This window comes from Microcaecilia unicolor, chromosome 1, assembly GCF_901765095.1.
Source record: "Microcaecilia unicolor chromosome 1, aMicUni1.1, whole genome shotgun sequence".
Taxonomy (NCBI): domain Eukaryota; kingdom Metazoa; phylum Chordata; class Amphibia; order Gymnophiona; family Siphonopidae; genus Microcaecilia; species Microcaecilia unicolor.
Genome location: NC_044031.1, coordinates 600,334,323 through 600,360,599, shown reverse-complemented (window position 1 = coordinate 600,360,599; position 26,277 = coordinate 600,334,323). Strand labels below are relative to the sequence as shown.

Genomic DNA, 26,277 nt, shown 5'->3' with positions numbered 1-26,277 from the left:
TTGAGATGAGGAAACATAGGGGGGCTTTTACAAAGCTGCGCTACCGATTCTCGGTGTGGCAAATGAGAGGAAGCCCATTGAATTAGTGGGGGCTTCCTCTCATTTGCCGCCTGGGAATCGCTAGTGTGACTTTGTAAAAGAAGCTCATAGTACTATGAGTAAAATCTTTTCATTTTTTCCCCCAGTAGAATGGGCTCAACCACATTTGGGTCACTATTCAGCTGGGGATGGCGAGCATTTCATTAAATGCTGACTGCTGCCAGCTAATTTAGACCTGGGTATTCAGTGCCAGGTCCTATCTGGGCACCAGTTCTGAATATCTGGGTCTTAAGGCTGTGCCCATTAGTTATGTGGGTATGGCCAATATTCAGTTCTGTACCCACATAGATAACCAGGTAAAGTTAGGACTGTCTTATGTACAATTCTACATGCCAGGTTAGCTATGCAGGTACCAGAACTGAATATCGCCAGTGCCTGCATAACTCCCAGCTCCTCCCTGACACCACCAAGTACCACTGTGGTCAAATGGGATTTTCCTTGTCATCATCAGCAGACTAATCCAGAGATTTGTGGGTTATGACTATTTACCAGCAGGTAGAAATAGAGAGGGGCATAATCGAACGGGGCACCCAAGTATTTCCTGGGGCCATCCTCGCAGGACGGCTCCGTGAAGGGGCGGGGAAACCCATATTATCGAAACAAGATGGGCAACCATCTTTCGTTTCGATAATACAGTCGGGGACGCCCAAATCGTGAAATTTAGGTCGACCTTAGAGATGGTCGTCCTTAAAGATGGTCATCCCTGTTTTTCGGCGATAATGGAAACCGAGGACGCCCAACTCAGAAACGACCAAATCCAAGCCATTTGGTCATGGGAGCAGCCAGCATTCGTAGTGCACTGGTCCCCCTCACATGCCAGGACACCAACCGGGCACCCTAGGGGGCACTGCAGTGGACGTCAGAAATTGCTCCCAGGTGCATAGCTCCCTTACCTTGTGTGCTGAGCCCCCCAACCCCAAAAAAACCCCACTCCCTACAACTGTACACCACTACCATAGCCCTAAGGGGTGAAGGGGGGCACCTACATGTGGGTACAGTGGGTTTCTGGTGGATTTTGAAGGGCTCACATTTACCACCACAAGTGTAACAGGTAGGGGGGGATGGGCCTGGGTCCGCCTGCCTGAAGTGTACTGTACCCACTAAAACTGCTCCAGGGACCTGCATACTGCTGTCATGGAGCTGGGTATGACATTTGAGGCTGACAAAAAAAACATTTTTTATCTTTTTTTTAGGGTGGGAGGGGGTTGGTGACCACTGGGGGAGTAAGGGGAGGTCAACCCCGATTCCCTCCGGTGGTCATCTGGTCAGTTCGGGCACCTTTCTGAGGCTTGGTCGCAAGAAAAAATAGACCAAGTAAAGTCGCCCAAGTGCTTGTCAGGGATGCCCTTCTTTTTTTCATTCTCGGCTGAGGTCACCCATCTCTTAAGCACGCCCCAGTCTTGCCTTCGCTATGCTGCCGACACGCCCCCGTGAACTTTGGTCGTCCCCGCAATGGAACGCAGTTGAGGGCGCCCAAAATCGGCTTTCGATTATGCCGATTTGGGCGACACTGAGAGAAGAACGTCCATCTCCCAATTTGTGTCGGAAGATGAGCGCCCTTCTCTTTCGAAAATAAGCCTGAGAGAGTACCAAACTGAACTCTGCCACATGGGACAGTATGCTTTTTGGTATGCTCCTTGGTCAGTCAGTATTCTCTATCTCCAGTAGGCAGTGGATGGTGTCTCAGAAGCTGGTTTCTCCTGTGGCTCCTGTTCCGGGTTCCTTGGTTCAGTCAAGTTTGAAGGTGTCTAGATTGGTAGAGATGCCTGGCTTGGGATACACCTGGTGGTGCCAGTCCCTGTCCCCCACTTCCCCCCTCTCTTGCCATGTCCTTCCTCCTCTTCCTCCTCACTTATGTGGCATTCTGGAGGAGAGGGGGTGTCTCTGCGTTCCTGCAGCTGTCTGGATTCAGCCACCTGTTCAGAGTAATAAGGCCTGTGGGTACTGGTAAGGCCTGCAAAATTGTATGAACTTTCATTTTTTCCCTATGTCGGGTTTGTGCTGTTTGGGTTAGTACAGCTGTAGCAGTACACTGTTTCGTTGTAAGCTGCCTGTGTTTTTGTGACAATACCATTGGGCTAGCGTGGGAGTGATTTTGGCGTGGTTTTTTACAGTACCTCTTTCTAGTCGATGGCAGCTACTTTGGTCACAGGCTGCAATAATGGATTACGAACATAAGCACATATAAGAACATAAGCTCTTTCTCCTTTTCTGTCTTTGCAACTTTCAGGCCATTGTGGTATGGATGGTGCCAGTTCCCTTGATTGGCAGAGGTGTTTTGCCTGCCTTTGTAGTTTTGGGTCTTGGCTTCTTCTCAAATGGCAAATTCCAGCACCAAAGGAGCCTTGACCTTGCTGCTCCCAAGTCACTCTTGGCTGCCCTTGCAGCCTTCTCCAGGCTACTCCTCCCAGCTGCATTTTCAGTCTGTAGCTCAGTTCTCTTTCTGAGGCCTTGGCTATGCTAGCATGGGCTGTTCTCTTTTCCTGGGGGGAATGTATTTCCTTCTCACCTCGAGCTACAGGCAGCATCTCCTCACAGTTGCATGGCCTGCTTTTTCCCAGCTGCATAGACAGCCTTTGTTTTGTGTCCGCACATGCTGCCCTCTGCTGCATTTATACCAGGTACTGGAGTGCAGTGTTCCTTGTTTTAGTAGCTGCGGCTGGACTGTTTTTTTTCCTTACTGAAGCATGGCCATTTTTCTCCAGGACTTGATGGTATTCATCCCAGAGTATTAATAGAACTGAAAAATGAACTTGTAGAGCTACTGTTAGTAATATGCAATCTATCCCTTAAATCAAGTGTAGTACCGGAAAACTGGAGGGTAGCCAATGTTACGCCAATTTTTAAAAAAGGTTCCAGAGGTGATCCGGGAAATTATAGACCGGTGAGTCTGACATCGGTACCGGGCAAAATGGTAGAGGCTATTATTAAGAATAAAATTACAGAGCACATACAAAAACATGGGCTGATGAGACAAACTCAGCACAGATTTAGTGAAGGGAAGTCTTGCCTCACCAATCTACTGCATTTTTTTGAGGGGATGAACAAACATGTGGACAATGGGGACCCAGGGGACCCAGGGGATATTGTGTATTTGGATTTTCAAAAGGCGTTTGGCAAAGTGCCTCATGAAAGACTCCAGAGGAAACTGGAGAGTCATGTGATCGGAGGTAGAGTATTACTATGGATTAAGAACTGGTTGAAAGATAGGAATCAGAGAGTAGGACTGAATGGTCAGTATTCTCAGTGGAGAAGGGTAGTTAGTGGGGTCCCGCAGGGGTCTGTGGTGGGACCACTGCTTTTTAACATATTTATAAATGACCTAGAGATGGGAGTAACTAATAAGGTAATTAAATTCGCAGATGACACAAACTTATTCAGGGTCATCAAGTCGCAGGAGGACTGTGAAAGATTACAGGAGGACCTCGCGAGACTGGGAGATTGGGCGTGCAAGTGGCAGATGAAGTTCAATGTTGACAAGTGCAAAGTGATGCATGTGGGTAACAGGAACCCGAATTACAGCTATGTCATGCAAGGTTATGCGTTAGGAGTCACAGACCTAGAAAGGAATCTGGGAGTCATCGTAGATAAGACGTTAAAAACTTCTGCTCAGTGTGCTGCGGTGGCTAAGAAAGCGCACAGAATGTTGAGTATTATTAGGAAAGGGATGGAAAACAAACACGAGGACGTTATAATGCCGTTGTATCACTCCATGGTGCGACCGCACCTAGAATAATGTGTCCAATTCTGGTCGCCGCATCTCAAAAAAGATATAAAGGAATTAGAAAAGGTGCAGAGAAGGGCGACAAAAATGATAAAGGGAATGGAACGACTTCCCTATGAGGAAAGGCTGAGAAGGTTAGGGCTCTTCAGCTTGGAGAAAAGGCGGCTGAGGGGTGATATCATAGAAGTCTACAAGATTATGAGCGGAATAAAGCAGACAGATGTGAAGCGTTTGTTTACACTTTCAAACAACAACAAAACCAGGGGACACAAGATGAAGCTAGAATATGGTAGATTTAAAACAAATAGGAGAAAGTTTTTCTTTACTCAGCATGTAGTTAGACTCTGGAACTCGTTGCCAGAAAATGTAGTGACAGCAGCTGGCCTTACAGAATTTAAAGGGGGTTTGGACAGATTCCTGAGGGAAAAGTCAATTGAACATTATTAAGAATTATTTTTTTTTTTTTTTTTTTTTTTTTTTTGGGGGGGGGGGGGGGGGGTTGCCAGGTTCTTGAAGCTTGGATTGGCCACTGTCAGAGACAGGATGCTGGGCTTGATGGACCCTTGGTCTTTTCCTGGTATGGCGGTGCTTATGCACTTATGATGCAGGGGCAGCTGGTGGCCCATGCCCACATGAGCATTTATTGGTGCACTGCTGCTGCCACAGCCTTCAGGTCATGTCGGTTATCCCAACATGGCCTCCCTAAGGCGTCGATTCCATGTGGCATCAGGAGCCTTAGACTTACAGTTGTTTGGCCTGTAGTATGGTCCCTTGCGGCATTGTCAGCCTTCAGCTCCCGATTGCGTTCGTGGACTTTGACTTCAGAATAGAGAGGCATTTCCACCTCACAGCTCACTATGCCTTTAGCCACCTTGAGCTGTTCTGGCATAGACGATTACCCTTCAGATTTAGCATTTGTACTATTGGCCTTCAGACCACTGTAGCCTTGTGGTTTGGAGTAGATGCCAAGTGGGATGCCCCCTGGGTGCTTGGCAGCTTGAAGCCTTCAGTTTTTTGCTACAGATCGGCAGAAGACAGTTTATGGTGCCTTCACTGTTCTCTTCATGGCCACTGTTCTGGGATCCTCCTGTTGGGGGTGAAGCAAGCTACCTGGCCTCGCTTCCCAATGCATACTTTCAGGTTCTTGCTGTCTCAAGTGCCTTCTCTCCACTGGGCAAGCAGCATGGTTGTGTTTTTTATGCTTCTACATGCATTCCTTCACTGTTAGAAGCTCCAGCTGTTTCGGCATTTGGCAGGTCCTGTGGTCATTATCTGCCTTTGCCTCACAGTGACAGCTTCAGCTTAGCACACAGCTACATCTCCTTAGCTAGCTCATGGCTCTATGATATTGGCAGAATTCGGATCTTTCATAGCTGTTGAGCTTCTTACACTGGTACATGTGGAGCATGGCTCCATCACTGTTCAGCAGTTTCCCCTTTCTACTTGCTGTGCTGCTCAGTATTTGGCTGTGGAGCATGGTTCTAGCAACATCGCTATATCTCACGTGGTCCACTCGTGCTTTGCTAGACCCAGTCTCAGTTCAGTTCTATCTCAGGATGTCATTCCTAGTTTCCTTTCTGTTTGTTAGAATGGCTCCATATCTAAATTGAGAGTAAACCCATCCTTTCTTGTATGTGGAACACAGTCCCAGTTCTGATACTTAACATGATATGCTTGGTGGCCATGGCTCTCCATTGCTGCCTGTTGAATGCTGCTTCATCTTTATGTACTGAGTTTTCTATGCCTGGTGAGCATAGATTCATATATGCTGGTGGGCGCAGACCCATTTTTGCCTAGCGAGTTGAACTCTGTCTCAGCATGTTACGCAGCTCCATCCCTGAATGAAGACCAACGCTCTGTCTCTGCATGTAGAGTGCATCTCCATCTCCAAATGTCTTTGTATTATCTCTGTATGTCTAGTGAAGCTCTCGCTCTCTCTCTCAGCTTAGTGCACAGCTCCCTCTCTGCATGTACAGTGTGGCACCATCTCTGAAGGTAGAGTACGGCTCCATTTCTGAAGGTAGAGCACAAAGCCATCTTTGACTGTACAGCATGGTGCCATCTCGAATACTAGAGCACAGCTCCATCTCTGACTGTAGACCATAGCTCCATCTCTGAATATAGGGCACAGTGCCATCTCTGAATATATTCCCAACTCCGTCTCTAAATGTGGAGTGCAGCCTTATCCCTGAAGGTAAAGCGTGGCACCATCTCTGAAGGTAGGTCACCGTACCATCCATGGCTGTATAGCATGGCACCATCTCTGAATATAATGCATGGCTCAGTCTCTGAATGTGGAGCAGTGCTCCATCTCAGGGTGCAGAGTATGGCTTCATCTCTGCTTCTTCCTTATCACTCCAGTACAGTTGGCTCTGTCTCTGTCTATGGGATTCCTCTTGGGTTTTGGGGCATGGCTCCTCTGCATGTAAGCCCAATTCCACCTCTGAGCATGAGGTGAGGTTTCATTACAGGAAGTGAATCACTTTTACACAGCACTGCTCCTTATCTGGCTCTGGGGTGCAGCTCTCTCTGTCTCTCGGGATCTGGGCACAGCTGCATCTCTGGATGAGGAGGCCATTCATGGAGGTGGAAGTGCCTCTGTCTCTGAATGTACAGTACAACTTCAACGCTGTTCCATATCTGATTCTCGGATTGGTCTTGTCCTTGTCATCCATGACTTTTCTACTTTGTTGAGGACTCTGTTGTAGCTGGGGAGCATGCTTCTGGTGTTCTGTAGTACACAGCTCAGTCCTTTCTGTGCAGAATGTCGCTAGCTGGCATCGTATTTCAGCTCATCCTATGTCTATAGGGTTCTGATTACTCTGAGCCTGGGGTGCAGTTTCACCCTATCATGGGCCTTAGCCCTATCGTGCAATAATATCCTCCCTGTCTTATGTCAGACTTCTTCTGTGTGCCTTCATGCTCAAACTGGTTCCATCTCTGCATGGTCAGCGAGACTCCAGCTGGCATTTTTTGCTTGGTTCCATTGCTAATTTGAAATCCTGACAGTGCTCTGTGTAGATCCCTTATTCATGTTTCGGAACCAAGGGTGACTCTCAGCACGGTCTCATCATTGTTGCCTGTGGTGGTATCCACATTTCCATTAATCAGCCATTGTTTCCTCCATTCTTCGGGAAGAAAATCATCTTGAGAGTTTCCATCTGCTGATTTATATCACGGTAGCTGTGGGCCTTTCTGGTACCTTCAGGCCACCAATGGATGTCTGGGCACAGTCTCCCTTTCTGCTACTGGTGGGCCCCAGTCGGGGCAATGCAGACTCCTATGCAGCCATAGCTCGCTGGAGTCAGGCGCCTATTGCTTGCTATATGTTCTCCAGGTGCTTCTCTTCATTCTGTTCTGTGAAGGTCCCCTATGTGGTCCTTGTGACACATATTTTCCAGTCCTTGCCCGCTTGATGGTTTGGGCTAGGTCTAATGCAGCCTTCGGGGCGTCAGTTCTTTCAGTGGCTGTGTCTTGTTCCCACCCTGCTTACGGACTGCTTTGCTACATCCCACAAGTCTCTGGATTCTTCTGCTGCTAATAACAAGGAAGGAAACATTAAGTCTTACTTGATAATTTTCTTTCCTTTAGTCACAGCAGACAAATCCAGAGCACCACCCTTTCACAAGGTTGACACTATCAGTTCAGTCTGTTTATCTGCTTAGGTTTCTTGCTGTGGTTTCCAGTGCATAGTTCTGCTAGTTGACAGGCCTATGCCTTGTTTCTGTGAGGAGGGAGAAATGTTTGCCTTATTTTTGCTTCTGCTTTATAAAAGAAATACTGACTGACCAAGCAGCATACCATCCTATGAGACAGTTCAGTTTGGTACTTTCTATCTCTACCTGCTGGTAGATGGTCATAACCCACAAGCCTCTGGATTTGTCTGCTGTGACTAAAGGAAAGAAAAGTATCAGGTAAAGCATAACTGTACAGTGCTGCTGAAGGAAAAATTATGTGCAGCTAAAAATATGGGGATGGCCCTCTCACTGCAATGCAATTGAGTAGAAGCTTCTCCAGCCCAGTCAAATCATTCTGAATATTGACCCCATTGTCTTTAGAAGGGAAGGAATTTCCTTAAAACCATATCATGCTATTGAATTTGACCATGAAGCTCTCAGTGAGTAATCTGGCGGGATTTCCAATATGTGTAGTTTATATCTGTTCTGGACTATGCTGAGAACCCAACAGACAGAGGTTATACTGGTCTTACGGTTTGCATAGCATTGGTGAAATATCGTGATACAGTCTGGTGGCATGATTTGTGGCAGTGACCTACCAAAGGCAGGGCAGTAGGGGCGGTCCATCCTGGGTGCGGCAGCAAGGGGTTGCACTGAGCAGTTGCGCAGCTGTTGGCTCTGCCGGTCCCCTGTTCTCACTGACATTAATTTCCTGTTCGGGGGCAAGGGACCAGCAGAGTCTACAGCTGCATGACTGCTCAGCATATCCCCTTGCTTGGAGCAGGAGGTAGGGCTCCACCCCAGGTGGCAACCAATCTAGGTACACCACTGATTTGTGGTTCCTGTAGTTAAAGAGATAAGATGAGTGAGACAGAGCTCTCACCTTTTCAGTGGTTGTTCCCAAGTTGTGGAATTAACTTCTGGAGGAGCTAAAGTTAGAGCAAGATTACAGTGTACCAGAGTGGGGCACATTTTTGAAACATTTTCAAAACAGTCAGAAGGCAGCTATTCAAGTCATCAGATGCCTAAAATTTATTCTAAATCCAAGTGGACCATAAAATGAATTGGGGAACTGGCTGTGATCAGCACTAATTATTAATCATTTCTAATTTTTAGGGTCTACAGGGGGAGAGAGGAGAAAAGGGATCTCGGGGAGAAAAGGTAAGTCTGGGTTATATCAACCATGGTGATATATAGAAAAGGGAATGATATGGACATAGCGTGGTATCCAAAAGGGTCTTAGACAACTCAAGGTTTGAGAATTTTGTGTTGTGTTCAATAATTAGATCACCGGTGATGCTTTAAGACTGCTAAATTACTGGAAATAGTAGTTCCTGGGTCATGTTTCACTTTAGTAATTTTTAAATGAACAGACTTTTATTTTAGGTAGTTCCCAACAGTAACATGGGTTCAATTTTCAAAGACCTAATAGACAGCAAAGATAAAGCTACAGTAAGCACTAACGCATGCTTACCAAGGTTAAAAAGGTACTATCGTGGGACACTCTCAAGCATCCCCTCCCCTTACTTACTACTGCCCTGGTGGTCTAGTGACCTCTTCCGCCTTTGGGGCAGGAAAGAGCCCCCTCTTTCCTGCCCAGAGCGCTGCCCTGCATGCATCCTTCCTGTTGCTGATCTGGGTGCCAATTCAAAATGACCGCCAAGAGTTGAAGTGACCTCGTGAGACGTCAACTCTCGGCGGCCATTTTGAATTGACGCCAAGATCAACAACAGGAAGGATGCATGCAGGGCAGCACTCCGGGCAGGAAAGAGGGGGCTCTTTCCTGCCCCGAAGAGGTCACTAGACCACCAAGGCAGTAGTAAGGTAAGGGGAGGGGGGTGACGGGGTGTGTGACGGGGGGAGGGGAAAATGTGACGGGGGCGGAGCGAGGGCATGAAAGGGGCAAGGTGGGGCATGAAAGGGGACAAGGTGGGGTATAAAAGGAGGTGGGGCATTTGTCCTCCTTTTTGGGGGACAAAATATGGTAACCCTACACAGCGGTCCCAGCACAGAGCCCTGGGAACCCAACTATTTACCCTTCCCCATTGAGAATATTAACCATTTAACCCTATTCTCTGTTTTCTCTCTTTTATTCTGTTCTTAATTCACAGTATTACACTACTTCCTATCACATGACTTTTTAATTTCCTCAGGAGTTGTTCATCAGGTACTTTGTCAAATGCCCTCTGAAAATCCAGATACACAATATCAACTGGTTTACTTTTATCCGTATGCTTATTTCACCCCTTTAATCAAAAAATGTATTGTTAGTCCAATAAAAAAAATTGCACTTTTCTCAGCAGTCTGCCCCTGTTACTGTTGAGGGGTTCACAGCTCGCCTCCCACTGCACAGCTCTGCTTTCTCTGGGGCCTCCTACAGCTGCCTTTTCAGTACCTTGAATTGTCCATCAACAAGTGGTTCATTCCATCTCACTACCCTCTGCTACAGGGCTGGAGGCTCCTGTTTCCAGTCAGTCCATGGCCTTAGTGTCAAGAGAAGCTCCTAGGTCCTTCTCCCTTTGTTCAGCTGTTTCTGTTTTCAACTGAGCAGGTCATGGCTTCCCGTGAGAGGATTTCTTTACTCAAAAAGAAACTGGGCTTCATCCCTGGGGCTCTCCCTATTGGCCAAATGGGGTAACTTCATCTCTAATCCAGAAGGAATCAAGGAGGTTTAATAAACAGGAGTGGAAGTGAGCCTATCTAGTCCATTGTAAGCAAGGAAGCCAATTAGGATAGTCTGAGTTTCCCCTTCCCAGCGCAGCCATCATCCCCATTTACTCAAAACACAGCAAGCAAACCTATGAGCTGCTGCATCCACATTGTCGGGTTTTTTTATTGTTGGTCCACTGTAACAAGTCTAAAACTGTTTCAGTTGGATAGGCAGTACCTTAACAGGTGGAGGACAAAAGTTTTGTATTTTTTTTTTACTTATTGGACAGCTTTTAAATTTATTTGAAAGCTTCCCATATGTAGATATAAATATCACGAAATAACAATTGAATGTCACTAAACAGCTTAAAAATTATTATACCTGGTAGAAACAGCAATTTTAAACTCTGTATTTTGTGCTCATTTTTCTACACTAAAAACTAATTACACTGTATACAATACAGATGGCCAAATTTCAGTGAAGATATCCTGTTTCCTGATGGGTTCATCTTAAATGTTGTTGTAATCTGCCTTGGGAAGCATGGTGTTATAAAGATGATGGAATATATTGAAATTAAATGGAAGTAGAATTAAACTATCCTTTCATTGGGGCACATGTAATCACATCTTCATATGTTTTATAGAACTTTACCTTTTAGATACACAAATGGAATATTCTGTTTGAGCATGTTTTAGGGACTAGTGGTTTATAAATGAAAATAATAAAAATATTTTCTGTCAAACAAATCTCTCATTTGTAGAAACATAACTAAATGGGCTATAAGCCCCTAATGCAGCCCATTGGTTTTCTTATATTTTGTTCTTGTGATGGCTCATACTGTGCCAAAACTGGAAATACAGTGAGACAGAATAATAGAATTCAGTAACATCCAAAACTTATTTTTTATGTTTTAATCATCTTTATTAAAAACAAAACATGTTGGTTGATAAGCTTCATACAGAACAAGAAAAAAATAGTAAACCATCCAACATGGCACAATAAAAACTTTTATCCCAAGAACACTTCCCCTTCCGTACTCCTCTCCCTCCCTATAAGCCCACCTGACTGTTTCTACCCACCAAAATAACACAGACCAGTAGGACTCGAAGCATTTCATAACAAGTCATAAACAACACAGTTTATACCAAATTGTTTAACCACACTGGTTTTGCCTTCGGGTTTAATAAGCAATACCATCTGCATGTAAGGTCTAGATAATCAAATGTAAACAATCTATGTTTAAGTCATATGCCCTAAATACGTAATACTTGGTAGCAATAATTAAACAGTGATGGAATATTCACATAGCAGGCAGCCAACAGATTTATTTTCCACTGAAAATAATTAACTTTGTATAAACTTGGCCACTAATACTGTGCTGCTTGCTATTTTGTATTTTGGCGGTGTATTGTTTGCATAATAAAATCGCACTTGAAAATATTTTTCTGACATGCCTTTAATTAACAAAAGCTACCATAAGAGGTAGACACAGTCGTATAATTAACATTATAATTTTTATTTATATTTGGGTAATGACTGAGAAAAATGCCATTAAAATTATATTACAAAGCATGAAGTTGACTTGCCAGCTTATTTTCGAAGGAGGTCGCCGGCCATCTTCCGTCACAAATCGGGAGATGGCCGGCAATCTCCTGAACCCGGCCAAATCGGTATAATCGAAAGCCGATTTTGGCCGGCGCCAACTGCTTTCCGTCACGGAGACGGCCAAACTTCAAGGGGGCGTGTCGGTAGGGTAGCGAAGGCGGGACGGGGGCGGGATGGAGGCATGGTACGAGATGGCCGGCTTTGCCCGATAATGGAAAAAAGAAAGCCGGCCTTGACGAGCATTTTGCCGGCTTCACTTGGTCCCTTTTTTTTTCAGGACCAAGCTTCAAAAAGGTGCCCCAACTGACCACATGACCACCGGAGGGAATCGGGGATGACTTCCCCGTACTCCCCCAGTGGTCACCAACCTCCTCCCACCCAAAAAAAAAAATTTTTTTTTTTTGCCAACCTCTATGCCAGCCTCAAATCTTCAAATGCCATACCCAGCTCCCTGACAGCAGTATGCAGGACCATGGAACAGTTTTTTGTGGGTGCAGTGCACTTCAGGCAGGTGGACCCAGGCCCATCCCCGCCTACCTGTTACACTTGTGGTGGTAAATGGGAGCCCTCCTACCCCCCAAAAAACCCACTGTACCCACATGTAGGTGCCCCCCTTCACCCATAAGGGTAGTGGTGTAGAGTTGTGGGTAGTGGGTTTTGTGGTGGTTTGGGGGGGCTCAGCACCCAAGGTAAGGGAGCTATGCACCTGGGAGCTATTTTTGAAGTCCACTGCAGTGCCCCCTAAGGTGCCCGGTTGGTGTCCTGGCATGTGTGGGGGACCAGTGCACTACAAATGCTAGCTCCTCCCATGACCAAATGCCTTGGATTTGGCCGGGTTTGAGATCGCCGGCATTAGTTTCCATTATCGGCGAAAACCGATGCCGGCCATCTCTGTCATTTGGCCGGCGCCAACCGTATTATCGAAACGAAAGATGGCCGGCCATCTTTATCGATAATACGGTTCGGGACTGCTCTTTGCGGCGCCAGTCAAATAGATGGCCGGCGCTGTTCGATTATGCCCCTCCACGTTACCTTCTGCTGTATACCAACCAGTAGTAAATAATAGTAATAAACAAAATTAAGTGCATTTGACAACGTAGATGCAGCAGCTCATAGATTTGCTTGCTTTGTTTTGAGTATACGGGGATGACAGCTGCATGGGGAAGGGAAAACTCAGACAGACCTAATTGGTTTCAGCATTTTGATGTCACTTCATCTCCAGTCTATTAAACCTCCTTGGAAGGAATAGCTCTAATCCCTTCTCCCTGAGGGCATTCCAGGTCTTACTTTCCTCCCTTAGTTCTAAAGTGGGGAAGTTCTGTACCAAAGGGGTGGTTTACATGGAACTGGCTCCCAAGCGGGGATCTTTGAAGGACTATTTCCTCATATATCCCCCTTCTTCCCCCCAGTGTAAAGGAGATATCCATCTTTCTCTTACTAGCCCTATGTGCTAACACTTTCCCATTCAGTGTGCTCTGCCAGCCCCTGGAGGGCTGCAGCCAGGGATAATTCCCTTTCAATCCAGGGGATTCCACTCCACATCTTCTCCTTCCCTGAATTCCAAATCCCCTCCTGCACGCCTTATGTGCAAATCTGTAGAGAAAAGGGCAATGGGGTGCTGGGACCATGCCTTTACAATCATCAAGTTTATAAAATACACTAATACTGTTAACCACGAAAGCTAAAAAGTGGAAAATAAAAATTTACTGCTGTAGTACTTAATTAGATAGGTAAACATGAAGGTTTTAGCTGTATATTTATGTTTATCTAGATTCTTGCTATATAGCCCTTCAGTAGGTGCAATCAAAGAGGTTTACAGACTAGTTTAAGTTGGATAGAAAAGAACTACAATCAATAAATAGAAAGGAAGAGGTTTACCCTGCAAAATGTGCTATTTGCATTGGCTGTGGTGTTTTACAAGTGAATTTCTGACAACCCACTCTAGTCAAAAGGACAAAAAAAATGCTTATTTCCCTTTCTCCCTTGCAAAAAAGAGATGAAGGATTTTATATATATATACACACACACACACACAGTGCACTCCATTTAAGTGCACATCGGATAATCGCATGCTCTGCTTAACTGCATGCTGTACTTTGGTCCCGTTTTTGGCACCATCAGTTTCTATGGGGATAAACTTTGGTTTAGCGCACCACTGATAAGTGCAAGATTTGCTTATATGCATGGTTTAAGACCGCTCCTCTGCAGGAAAGACTCCACATAAGCGTGCGCACAGAATATGGAAGCTGATTGGCGTGTGACAACCAACGAGATTTCAAATTTACCACCCCTTTAACTGCCACAGGCAAAATAAGCGAAACAATGTTGTTAGAATGTACACTGGGGTCGTCGTCATTACGCAACTGTAAGACTTTAACACTGGCTGAACGAATAGAAGTTCTTAAAAATTTTGAAAACAAAGTCAAGCGTCTATTGTTAAAGAATATGGTGTCAATCCCAGTCAAATTTCACGTGTCTTGAAGCAGAAAGACCAGCTTCTGGATGACTGGCAAAACAATACAAATCCACAATGGAAACGAAAATGGGTGGGAAAAGCTGAGGAGGTAGAAGATGCTCTTCTTCGGTGGTTTTCTTGAGTCAGGAGCAGATAGTTTTCTGTCAGTGGTCCACTGCTTATGGACAAAGCTAACCAGCTAGCTCAAAGTCTTGGACTAACTGAATTCAAAGCCACTGTTGGATGGTTGGAAAGATGGAAGGAGAAGAACAACATAAAATTCAAGACACAGCATGGTGAGAAACAAGACGCTGATGACTTTGGTGCTGAAAATTGGGTTGTTTCAGTTCTTCCTACCATCTTGAACGAGTTTGCACCTTGTGACATTTTCAATGCTGGTGAAAATGGTCTGTACTGGCAAGTGATTCCTGATGGCACACTTGCATTCAAACATGCCGAAACTACTGGAGGTAAAATGTCGAAGGACCAACTGACGATCCTCCTTTGCTGCAATATGGATGGGAGTGAGAAGTTGGAACCCCTCTGTCGGGTTCTCGAGGCAGAACCAGAATATGTGAGCCCTTGGGCCACTGCCGAGGAGCGGCAGAGGCAGGCAAGACCACCCTGGAACTGGATACAAGGAAATGCAGGACTGGAACTCTGGACTGGAGTAGTAACTGAGGCAGGTAACTAGAACAGGCAGAACAGGAACAGCTTCACCTGCGCTTGACCACCGTTCCTCAGGAGTTGAGCTCCCAAGTGCGGGTGGCCGGCAGGACTTGCAGGACAAAGCAGGAACTGAAGATCCAAAGGACCCACCCTGGGTCTGGGTTATACGAGGGAAGCTAGGCTAGATACTAGACTAGGACTGAAAGCTGCTGCACAGCCACTAAGCAAGAAACACAAGACAGACTGAGCAGACAGGATGTGCACAAAGACTTGGCAGGAGCAGGGGCTAGGATATACATACAAGCTTGGCAAAGCAGAGGCTAGGAGGCACATACAGGCCTGGCAGAGGCAGGGGTCAGGAAACACCTACAAGCTTGGCAGAAACGGGGTTCAGGATATACCCTAGCTAGGCAGAAGCAGGATTCAGGATAAACACTCAGGATATACACTAGCTAGGCAGAGGCAGGATTCAGGATATACACTAGCTAGGCAGAGGCAGGATACAGGATATACACATAAGCTGGGCAGAAGCACACAGAGAGTATCAGGGTTCAGACTATAGTCAGAGACAGGCAGCAAGCAGAGAATAAACCAGGCACTAGCAGAGGTCAGGGCAATGGCTGAAGCTTCAGTAGCTAACAACCACCTACAGAGAACAAACAAAGGCTGGAAGCTAAATAGCTCCAAACAGAGACAGGGATCAAACACAGGCTGAAGCTTCAGCAGCTCCCAACACAGACAGGGAACCCACAAAAGCTGAAGCTACAGTGGTTCCAAACACAGAGTGGAGCACCAGAAGGACTAGCAGTCCACAGACACACAAGCAGAAGGGCAAGAGCCCACACAGAAGGACTAGCAGTCCACAGACACAATAAGCAGATGGGCAAGAGCCCCGGAGACAGGCTATGTGGCAGTGCAACAGTACACTCACTAACCTGACGACCTTTTGGCATAACACATGCAAAGGCCCTGAATGCCAGTACAGCACTTCCTTATGAAGGCTCTCACTGATGATGTCACCTACAGCAGGATAGAAGCAGGGAACACACTGACACCAGAGAGAGGCTTGACACACATAAGAAGGACAGACAGGAGCCAACTTGGAAGCTGGAACAGAGCAGGCGGAAGCCATCTTAGATGCTGGCTCCCCAGAGAGGTGCAGCCCACACAGGTGAGGTCTAGTTAGGTAATCAGCACACAGAGACAGAGACAAAACTAACACAGAAACAGACAGAAGCCAGCACAGATGCTGACCCCCAAAAATAAGGTAAGTCTGAGGGTGGTCACAGCCACAGACATGACACCCTCGTCATTGGAAAGAGCAAACAGCCCCGTTCCTTCAAAAATGTTAAGCAACTTCCTGTGTCATACGAGGCTAACGCAAATTCATGGATGACTGGGGAAATTTGGAAGCAGTGGCTAAAGAAGTTAGACACTAGAATGCGGGCACAAAAGCATCAGATTTTGTTGCTTTGTGATAATTGTGCTGCACACAGGGATGATGGCAGGCTGTCTAATGTCAAGGTAGTCTTCCTGCCACCAAAAACTACCTCTCTGATCCAACCTATGGATCAGGGCATAATAGCCAATTTCAAACAACATTATCGGGCTCTTGTGCTATGTCGTCTGATGAGCGTTATGGATGACCAGACTGGCAAGGATGAACGTGCTGTTGAACTGGCTCGTAATCTGTCACTGTTGGATTCCCTACATATGCAGAAAGAAGCCTGGAATCATGTTACACAGGCAACCATTGTGAACTGCTACAAGCAGGCAAGCTTTGTTAAGGATGTGGAGAGGGCCGAAACAGATGCAGCTGTTGCAAACGCGTCAGATGAACAGGTTATTGACATCCCAGCCGGTGTTACTGAAGAGGAGTTCCATCGCTACGTAGCTGTTGATTACGATCTGCAAACAGCTGAAGACAGCACTGATGTTGAGATATGCTCCTACATGCAGGCAACAATGGCTCATGATGAAACAGATGATGAAATGAGCAGCGAGGCACATGCTGACGAAATTCAAAAACCTGCTCCTGTCACTTTTGCAAGAGCGATGGAGAGTCTCAACACCATGCGGGCCTATCTGGAGGCCATTGGATGTCAGTGCTATGACAGTTTTTACCGTCTGGCAGACATAGTCTATGGAACTCACAGACCTAATAGTGTACAGAGGACTATAACTGATTACTTCAAGTAAGCCTAACGTCAGTTAACGGAGACTGTATACTATATGTATAATAATAAACAGTACTGTACATATGTTTATCAGATGTCAAGCTTCTTTGGGTCACAACGGTTAAGTGCACGCTCCGGTTAACTGCATGCATTTCTTTGGTCCCAGACCCCTTGCACTTAAGCAGATTGCACTGTATGTATGTATGTATGTATATATATATATAGATAGATAGATAGAGATAGATAGATAGATAGATAGATAGATAGATAGATGCACTGAACTTTGTTTACTTGCTTAAAACAAACAAACAAATACATCTCTGGGAATTCCCTGGAAACATCTACCGGGGTTGGGGGGGGGGGGTGGGGAACCAGCCTGTACTGATACTATAGATCCTCCCAAAGCCAGTAATGCTCAAGCTGGACACTTCTATGTACTACTCATCACTCAGCAGCCCTGAGAACTCAGCCATAGCAGGGCTCTGCTGCTAGCATAACTGGCAGCATTTGCTTATAGCTGAGCTCCCTCTGCTGATGGCCAACATTATTAAATAGAAAAAAAGAGGGAAAAACTCTGTGACAAAGGCTATAATCCGATTGTAATCTAATCATTATAATAGTAAAAGGGTAACAGGCATCAGACATTCATTTGGGGCAGCCCATTGGACCTCTTGCAGCCCCAGCTGTTTCAAGTCCTAGCCTACCCAACTAAGGGCCCTGTTTAATAAGCTATGCTAGAGGCGCAATAGCATTTTTATCACATGCCTATAATATTCCTATGGGCATCTATATGGTTAGCGTGCTCTAATTTTTAGCACACACTAAAAATGCAAGCTCACCTTAATAAACAGAGCCCTAAGGTAACAAACAAATTTTATTTAACAAACACATTTTTTTACAATTAAATACTAAGGGTCCTGTTTACTAAGGTGTGCTAGCGTTTTTAGTGCGCGATAAACGGTAGAGACACTCATAGGAATGTATGGGTGTCTCTAGCGTTAGCTCGCACTAAAAACACTAATGTGCCTATAGCGCGGCTTAGTAAACAGGGCCCTAAATGCGTAACCCAAGCAATGAAACATGTGAAAAGTGACTACTTATCTTGCTCCAGAAGAGCCAGCACTGTAACAGCTTAATACACCTGATGTCCATACTATAAATCAGTGGTGTTTTGGTCAGTCAAAAGAGAACAGAAAGTGGGAGAGCGACCAAGGATATCAGAGACTGGAGGATGTTCTTAAAATGAAAATTTATTAAGAGTCTTCGAAACTCTTAATAAACTTTCATTTTAAGAACATCCTCCAGTCTCTGATATCCTTGGTCGCTCTCCCACTTTCTGTTCTCTGTTGTCTTTACCGTGGGGCGTTTGAGTTCTCCGCTTGCCAGTGGTTTTGGTCAGTCAGACATACTTCCGGGGTAGTTAACAAAGTCGCTGAAAACCTAGAAAAGAGCAAAAATCTCCTTAAAAGCAGACACCTTTCGCAAACTACTGAAGACCCATCTCTTTAACAAGGCATACCACAAAGATCAACCAATGTGAATATACACAACTCCTCCACATATATTCAGAACTGCCCTACTATATCTGCTTGTTATACTACTATCATGTTTTTTTCATTATCATGTTTTATCATTATCATGTTGCCCAAGATCCTTCTGTAACACTAAATGTCTATTTCTAATGTATTTCCACTATTCATGATGTATTGTAAGCCACATTGAGCCTGCAAAGAGATGGGAAAATGTGGGATACAAGTGTAATAAATAAATAAATAAATAAATGTACTAGATAAAAAAACGAGTTAAATCTACTCACTGTGTCAATGGCTCAATGCCCTCTTATAAGGCTGGGCTCAAGGCAGAACATGTTAAAACAAAAGCGAATTTAAAACACCCCATGCTGACATCGTGACATCAGCTGTTCAATGCTATTTTATTGGAACTTTTGTGAACTTTTGTTTTAAAAATGTTTTATTTTTCATTTCTTTATTTTTTGCAGGTTTAGGAAATTATACTACACATGCTTCATATTTATATTCATTTTCATCAGTATTGATTTTCAATGGTTATTTATACTCAGTAAGTTTTTGACAGCTTACTCAATAAGTTTTTGACAACTGTTCCGACACTGCCTAGATTCTCTATAAGCTTTGTTGATGCATTCAACAGCTGATGTCAGAATATCAGCATGGGGTGTTTTAAATTTGCTTTTGTTTTAGCACGTTCCGCCTTGAGCCCAGTCTTATAACATGGCGTTGTGACGGTTGACACAGTGAGTAGATTTAACTCACTTTTTATCTATTATATGACAAAGGTGTCTGTTTTTAAGGAGATTTTTGCTCTTTTCTAGGTTTTGAGTGACTTTCTTAACTGACTGACCGAAATGCCACTGATTTATAGTGTGGGTGTCAGGTGTATTAAGCTGTTACAGCACTGGCTCGTCTGGAGCTAGATAAGTAGTTGCTTTTCACATAATGTTTCATTGCTTAGGTTAAGCATTTAGTATTTAATTGTAAAAAAAATGTTTGTTAAATAAAATTTGTTACCTTAGGCCTCTTTTTACAAAGCTGCGCTAGCGGCTGCCTGTGCGGTAATGCTGACATAGCCCATTCACTTGGAATAGGTTGTGTTGACATTGCTGCGTGTCAGCCACTAGCATGGCTTGTAAAAGGGGGCCTTAGTTTGTGCACAGTGGAGGTAAATGATTGATCACATACTTGTAGGTTGGGGCATGAAACAGATGGGGCCTGCCCCAAATGAATGTCTGATGCCCCCAAACAGTCCAATGGCCTGCCCCAAATGAACGTCTGATGCCCCTCTGTTACCCTTTTACTATTATTTATTTCTTTATTTGTTAAATTTGAATCCCACATTTTCCCACCTATTTGCAGGCTGATTATAGTCTTAGTCATGGAGTTTTTCCCTCCTTTTTTTCTGTTTGATATTTAGTTGTTGGAGTGTTTTTCCCCCTTTTAATTTTGTGACGATTGCCAATATTATAGCAGACACCTATCAGAGGGGCTGGGGCACCATCTCACTCACACTGTATGGGCTTATCCAAAGCATTCTACCTGAAACTGACTTGACATATGTGGGATGAACACAACCCAATGCATATGATGCTCCTGTGTGACTATTGGGCTCATTTTCGAAAGAGAAAAATGTCCAAAAACACCATTTTGACGGATTTCTTCTCAAAATGTCCAAATTGGCATTTACAAAACCTGTTTTGCAGATGTCTATCTATGTATTTTGTCTGCAGTGCGTCCAAATCATAAGAGGGCATTTGGAGCGTTTTGAAGGTGAGATTAGAGCGGGTTTAGGGTGTGCCTAACACTTGGACATCTTACAGCCATAATGGAAAAAAAACCGAAAAACATCTAAGGTGAAAAATGCAACATTTTGGTCTAGACCTGTTTTCAGAACAAATAAGGCACAAAAAGGGTACCCTAAATGACCAGAGGGAATCAGGGATGGTCCGACCCCCTCACTTCCCCAGTGATCACTTACCCCTCCCACCCCCCCACCCCCAATAAAGTGAATAAAATAGTACTCACCAGCCTCTATGACAGCCTTAGATGTTATAGCCAGGTCATTAAAGCAGCATGCAGGTCCCCGGAGTAGTATAGTGGCAGGTGCAGTGCACTGTAGACAGGTGGACCCAGGTCCATACCTCCCTGTACCTGTTACACTTGTGGTAGAAACTGTGAGCCCTCCAAAACTCACTAGAAAAACACTGTACCCACATATAGGTGTCCCTTCACCCATAAGGGCTATTTTAGTAGTGTACAGTTGGGGGTAGAGGGTTTTGGAGGGTTCAGCAGACAAGTTAAGAAAGCAACAGTAAAATGTGTACCTGGGAGCATTTATATGAAGTCCACAGCCAGCAGTGCCCCATTGCTCTTCTGGGATGTCTGGGGGACCAGTCTGTTAAAAATGCTAGCCCCTCCTACATCCTGATGGCTTGATTTTCTGTGTTTTTGACTTGTACTTTTTTTTCCCAAAAATGGCCTGAAAAGAGAAATGCACAGAGCACAAAATGTTGTTACAAATGGTATTTAAAAAAAAAAAATAGACATTTTGCGGTTTTGAAAATGGTCATGTTTTCTATTCAAATTTTGGACTTGTAGTGCAAAATGTTCAAAACGTCATATTGAAAATGCCCCTCCACATATCTACTATAATAAAACGCATCTCCAACGTTCTGAAGTTGACTCCATGGCTTCAGGGTTCATAAGTTCGTAAGGGTGTCACATCTCTCTCTGCCCCGCCCTCGCGTAAAAACGTGATAACGTCGAGGGCGGAACAGTGAGAGTGAAGGGATCGCTGCAGAGTTGCCAGGCAACGGTACACGACGTCAGACGCACGAGGAAGTGTATGGGAAGAAGGGAGGAGCATCGGGAGAAGGGGTCATTTTGTGTGCAGCACGCAGGAGAGGAACATCGCTGGAACATTGGCTTATTTTTCTTTATTTGCAGTTCAAAGTTTGGGAAAGGTATGAGGGTCTAAAAACAAACAAACAAAAAAAAAAACACGGAGGATCCACATTAAGGGGACTTCTGTTCTCCATATTGGATGTTGTGTGTTCTTTTCCGATGTTCCTGGTGTGGATATATGGGATAACAGACGGGGGGGGGGGGGGGGTTGTGTGCCTTCACCGTTTTTTCCTGCCTGCTGCCGGTAGTGTATAGCGGCGACATTCAGACATATTTGTTCTTAATATGGCTGTCAGCAGTGCGGGTTCTTAGTAGGGATTGCAGTATTTCAGGCATTGTTTTATACATTGGTGTCATTCGGTCGTGCTGCGTACCGTTGTGAGCCGGTTTGGGTTACAATTTTGCCGGGATTTCTGAGTGCACTGGCAAATCAGTGGGGCCGGCAAATCGCTGGGTGACTGCAGGGGGGGCAGGGGAGAGAGCAGAATCGCTGGGTGGAGGGGGGTGCAGGGGAGAGAGGAGAATTGCTGCATGGCTCGAGGGGGGCAGGGGATACAGGAGAATCGCAGGGTGGCTGGAGGGGGGCAGGGGAGACAAGAGAATAGCTAGGTGGCTGGAGGGGGGGCAGGGGAGACGAGAATTGCTGGGTGGCTGGAGGGGGGCCAGGGGAAGAGGAGAATCGCTGGGTGGCTGGAGATGAGCAGGGGAGAGAGGACAATCACACACACACTCTCTCTCACAGACACACTCGCACGCAGTCTCACTCTCTGTCACACACACACACTCGCATGGTGCTGCCAACCACGCAGCCTGTTTTGGAGCAGGTGGCCCAGCCTTTTCTAGTGTCGGCCCCGATAAGTGTATCTGTGCCTTGCTCCCTTAGCTGTTGGATGGCAATCTGCAACAGTGTGCATCGGTATCAGGGTGCTTGCACCCACCATATAGCCTGTTGCGGCCCTGTTTGGTTCTCAGCCTGCAGTGCAGTCTCCGATGCTGGCACTGCATGCGGCCTCAGTGTCGACTGCCACCCAAGCTGGTACCCCTTCAACTTTTGTGGAGGAAGCTTCGCTGGAGTCGAGCCTGGAGCAGACTCTAGACTCCTTGATGCCCCTCTCGAGGGCATGTCTTCTCAAGGTCAAGGGAGGCTCGGTCTCGGTCCTCCCACAAGGAATTTCTGACTGACACCGATGAGGAATGATCAAGGGAGTCATAGGAGGATCCAAGCTACTTTTCGGAGGATGAGTCCTATGGTATCCCCTCTGAACTCTCCACTCTATTTGAAAGGAGAAGGTCTCCTCTGGAGAGCCTTTCATTTCCCTCTTTTGTGAAGGAAATGGATGATGCTATTCCATTTTGTTTGGAAATAAAGGACGAGCCCAGGGTTAAGATGCTCGAGGTCCTGGACTACATGTCTCATCCTAGGGATGCTGTGACTGTTCTTCTCCACGAGGTACTCGAGGAAGTCCTCGATAGGAGCTGGGAGTCCCCTCTGTCGATCCCTGTCATTCCTAAGAAGATCAACACACAGTATCGGATCCACAGCACACCTGGTTTTGATAGGCTTCAGTTGCCTCACAATTCCATTGTGGTGAAATTCGCTCTCAAAGGAGCCAGGATTTCTAGAGACTATGCCTTAGTGCCCCTGGGCAGAGAAGCTAGGACCTTGGACTCTTTTGGAAGGAACATGTTCCAGGCCTCAATGCTCATGTTCCATATACAGTCTTACCAGCTCTTTATGAGGGTATACTTCCAGGCCTTGGTGCGCAAGCTGATGGACTTGGCGGACTCTCTCCCACTGGAGCAGAATCAGTGCACCAGCTGGCCAAGCAGCAGAAGGCATGTCAGAAGTTCTTGGCCAGGGGTGCCTATGACACCTTCGATATGGCTTCCAGGATCTCTGCTCAAAGTATAGCAATGCGCAGACTCTGATGGCTGCGCGTTTCTGACTTAGAACAGTTGGTTCAGCAGAAGCTGTCACTGACCAAATCAAAAAGCAAACTGATACCATCTCTTCTTTCTCCCACCGGGCACCTTATGTATCAGCCTTCTCAGCCAGGAGGTCTTTTGGCAAGCCAAAGAGGAGTGCCTATTACTCACAGAGACATAGGTATGCCACTTCCTAAGCCTGCTTATGCTCAACCCCAGTGCGCACATTCTTGTCAACAGCGTGCAACTAAGGCCCATGCTGCTCCCCAGTCAAAGCAAGGGACAAGCTTTTGACTGGCTCCAGTTCAGAATAGCCACTGTAAAAGTGTCCGTACCGGATGACTTGCCGGTTGGGGGAGGTTAATGTTTTTTCACCAAAGGTGGCCTCTCATATCCTCCAACCAGTGGATTCTTCAAATAGTCCGGTTGGGATACACCCTCAATCTGGAATCCAAACCTCCAAATTGCCCACTGGGAGCTCATTCTTACAGCTCCCAGCACAAGCAGGTACTTGCAGAGGAACTCTACGCCCTTCTATAGGCCCTTGCGGTTGAACCTGTTCCACCAGGGAAAAAAGGACTGGAATTCTATTCCAGGCACTTCCTTGTGCAAATGAAAACAGGGGGGATGTGTCCCATCCTAGAACTAAGGGCCCTGAACAAATTCCTAGTCCGAGAAAAGTTCAGGATGGCTTCCCTAGGTACTCTTCTTCCCATGATTCAAGAGAACAGTTGGCTATGCTCTTTGGACTTAAAGGATGCATACACACACATTTCGATAATTCCAGCTCACAGGAAATATCTTCGATTTCGGCTGGGGACACAGCATGTTCAGTACTGTGTACTGCCTTTTGGCCTGCGCCCAGAATGTTTACAAAGTGTCTAGCAGTAGTCGCAGCATCGCTACGCAGACTGGGAGTGCATGTGTTTCCTTATCTCGATGATTGGCTGGTGAAAAGCACCTCGGAGGAAGGTGCTCTGGAGTCCATGCGAATGACTATTCAGGTGCTAGAGCTACTGGGGTTCGTAATAAATTACTCCAAGTCTCATCTGACTCCTGTCCAAAAATTGGAATTCATTGGAGCACTGCTGGACACGAGGACAGCTCGGGCTTATCTTCCCGAGACAAGGACAGACAACCTCCTGTCCCTGGTGTATACAGTTCGAGCATCTCAGCAGATCACAGCTCGGGAGATGTTGAGACTTCTGGGGCACATGGCCTCCATAGTTTATGTAACTCCCATGGCACGTCTACATATGAGATCAGCTCAATGGACCCTAGCTTCCTAGTGGTATCAAGCTGCGAGGGATCTGGAGGATGTGATCTAACTCTCCACCAATTTTCGAAATTCTCTTCAGTGGTGGACAATCCTGTCCAGTTTGACCATGGGACGACCATTCCAAATTCCTCAGCCACAAAAAGTGCTGACAATGGATGCATCCCTCCTAGGGTGGGGGGGGGGGAGCTCATGTAGTTGGCTTCATACCCATGGACCCCAAGTTTTAATGAAAGAGCTCAGGCTCTACACACCAATTCTGCCCTGTCATAGATTCTGTGACTGGATGCAGGGGACTTGGTTATTGTAGGGTAGGTCCTTCGGTGATCATCCCACCCCTGAAGGGTGGCCTAGCATTTGAGTACCGGCACCTTTTTTGCTAGAAAAAATGCACTGAGAATACCACAATAATAATAAAAGAATACTCCTCGAGCTGTACACACTTTGCAGGGTTCTCACAGAACTTGTATGTATTTTAATTCTCTCCCCTTCCCTTGAAGTTCTCACAGCTTTTCAGTAGATGAAAAATCACTACTAGGTAATCCTGATAATTGTCAGAACAAATTTTTACTTTACACTTTACTTTAGAGCAGAACCTCCTCTCACCAAAGGGTTACAAAAAGGTTAAAGTCTATCCAAATCACAGTCACACTTTAGCTCTCACTTCCACTCACCAAACTTTTTCATATATTACTCACACAAATTATTTATTTCTTCAACTCACACTTTAACCTCCCAGATACTCAGACATCCACCCTACCTGTTCAGAGTCCAACCGTCTTCCTTCTCCTGAGGCTGGAGAAACTTCCACAGAAACAGGTTCCTGTGGTGAGCTGAGCAATGCAGCCAATCAGATTCAAGCTATGCAAATTTCTGCAGAAGAGGGTTTGCCAAAGACTGATCCCTGTACAGCTCACAGTTAAAACAGTCAAAATTATCCTAAAGAAATCTCTCATTTTCACTTTTAAATAAGCATAAGTCAGTTCTGGAGGAGGTGCAGCAGACTTTGATCCTGGGGAACTGGGTTCAATTCCCACTGCAGCTCCCTGTGACTCTAGGCAAGTCACCTAACCCTCCACTGCCCCAAGTACAAATAAGGACCTGTATATACCATGTAGACCGCTTTGAATGTAGTTGCAAAAAACACTGAAAGGCAGTATATCAAGTCCCATTTCCCTTCCCTTCTGTGCTTGATATAAGAAAAGAAGAATGTGCACCCTAGTTCATAAAATTATCTATGGTGAAGCCCCGGGATACATGACAGACCTCATAGACCTACCAACCAGAAACACAACAGGGTCAACACAAACATACCTAAATCTCCACTACCCAAGCTGCAAAGGACTCAAATACAAATCAACTTATGCATCCAGCTTTTCCTACATAAGCACACAACTATGGAACGCATTACCAACAGCCGTGAAAACAACGTATGACCACCTAAACTTCCGGAAATCACTAAAAACTAACCTGTTCAAAAAGGCATACCTTACCGACCCAACTTAAATGCCTGAACCCTGCAACACAACAAAACGAAAGCTCATAATGGACATAAAATAACTCTTCCTCACTACAATTCCCTA

The 26,277-nt window shown here is 45.6% G+C and overlaps 1 protein-coding gene across 1 annotated transcript in view; it reads left to right on the top strand.

The window, feature by feature from the left end:
• Positions 1 to 26,277, top strand: part of COL22A1 (collagen type XXII alpha 1 chain) — a 743,309-nt gene that overhangs the window by 394,677 nt on the left and 322,355 nt on the right. Inside the window, exon 16 of the mRNA XM_030219538.1 lies at positions 8,617 to 8,661. Coding sequence (XP_030075398.1) covers positions 8,617 to 8,661 — 45 coding nt within the window. The remainder of the gene's footprint in view (positions 1 to 8,616; positions 8,662 to 26,277) is intronic.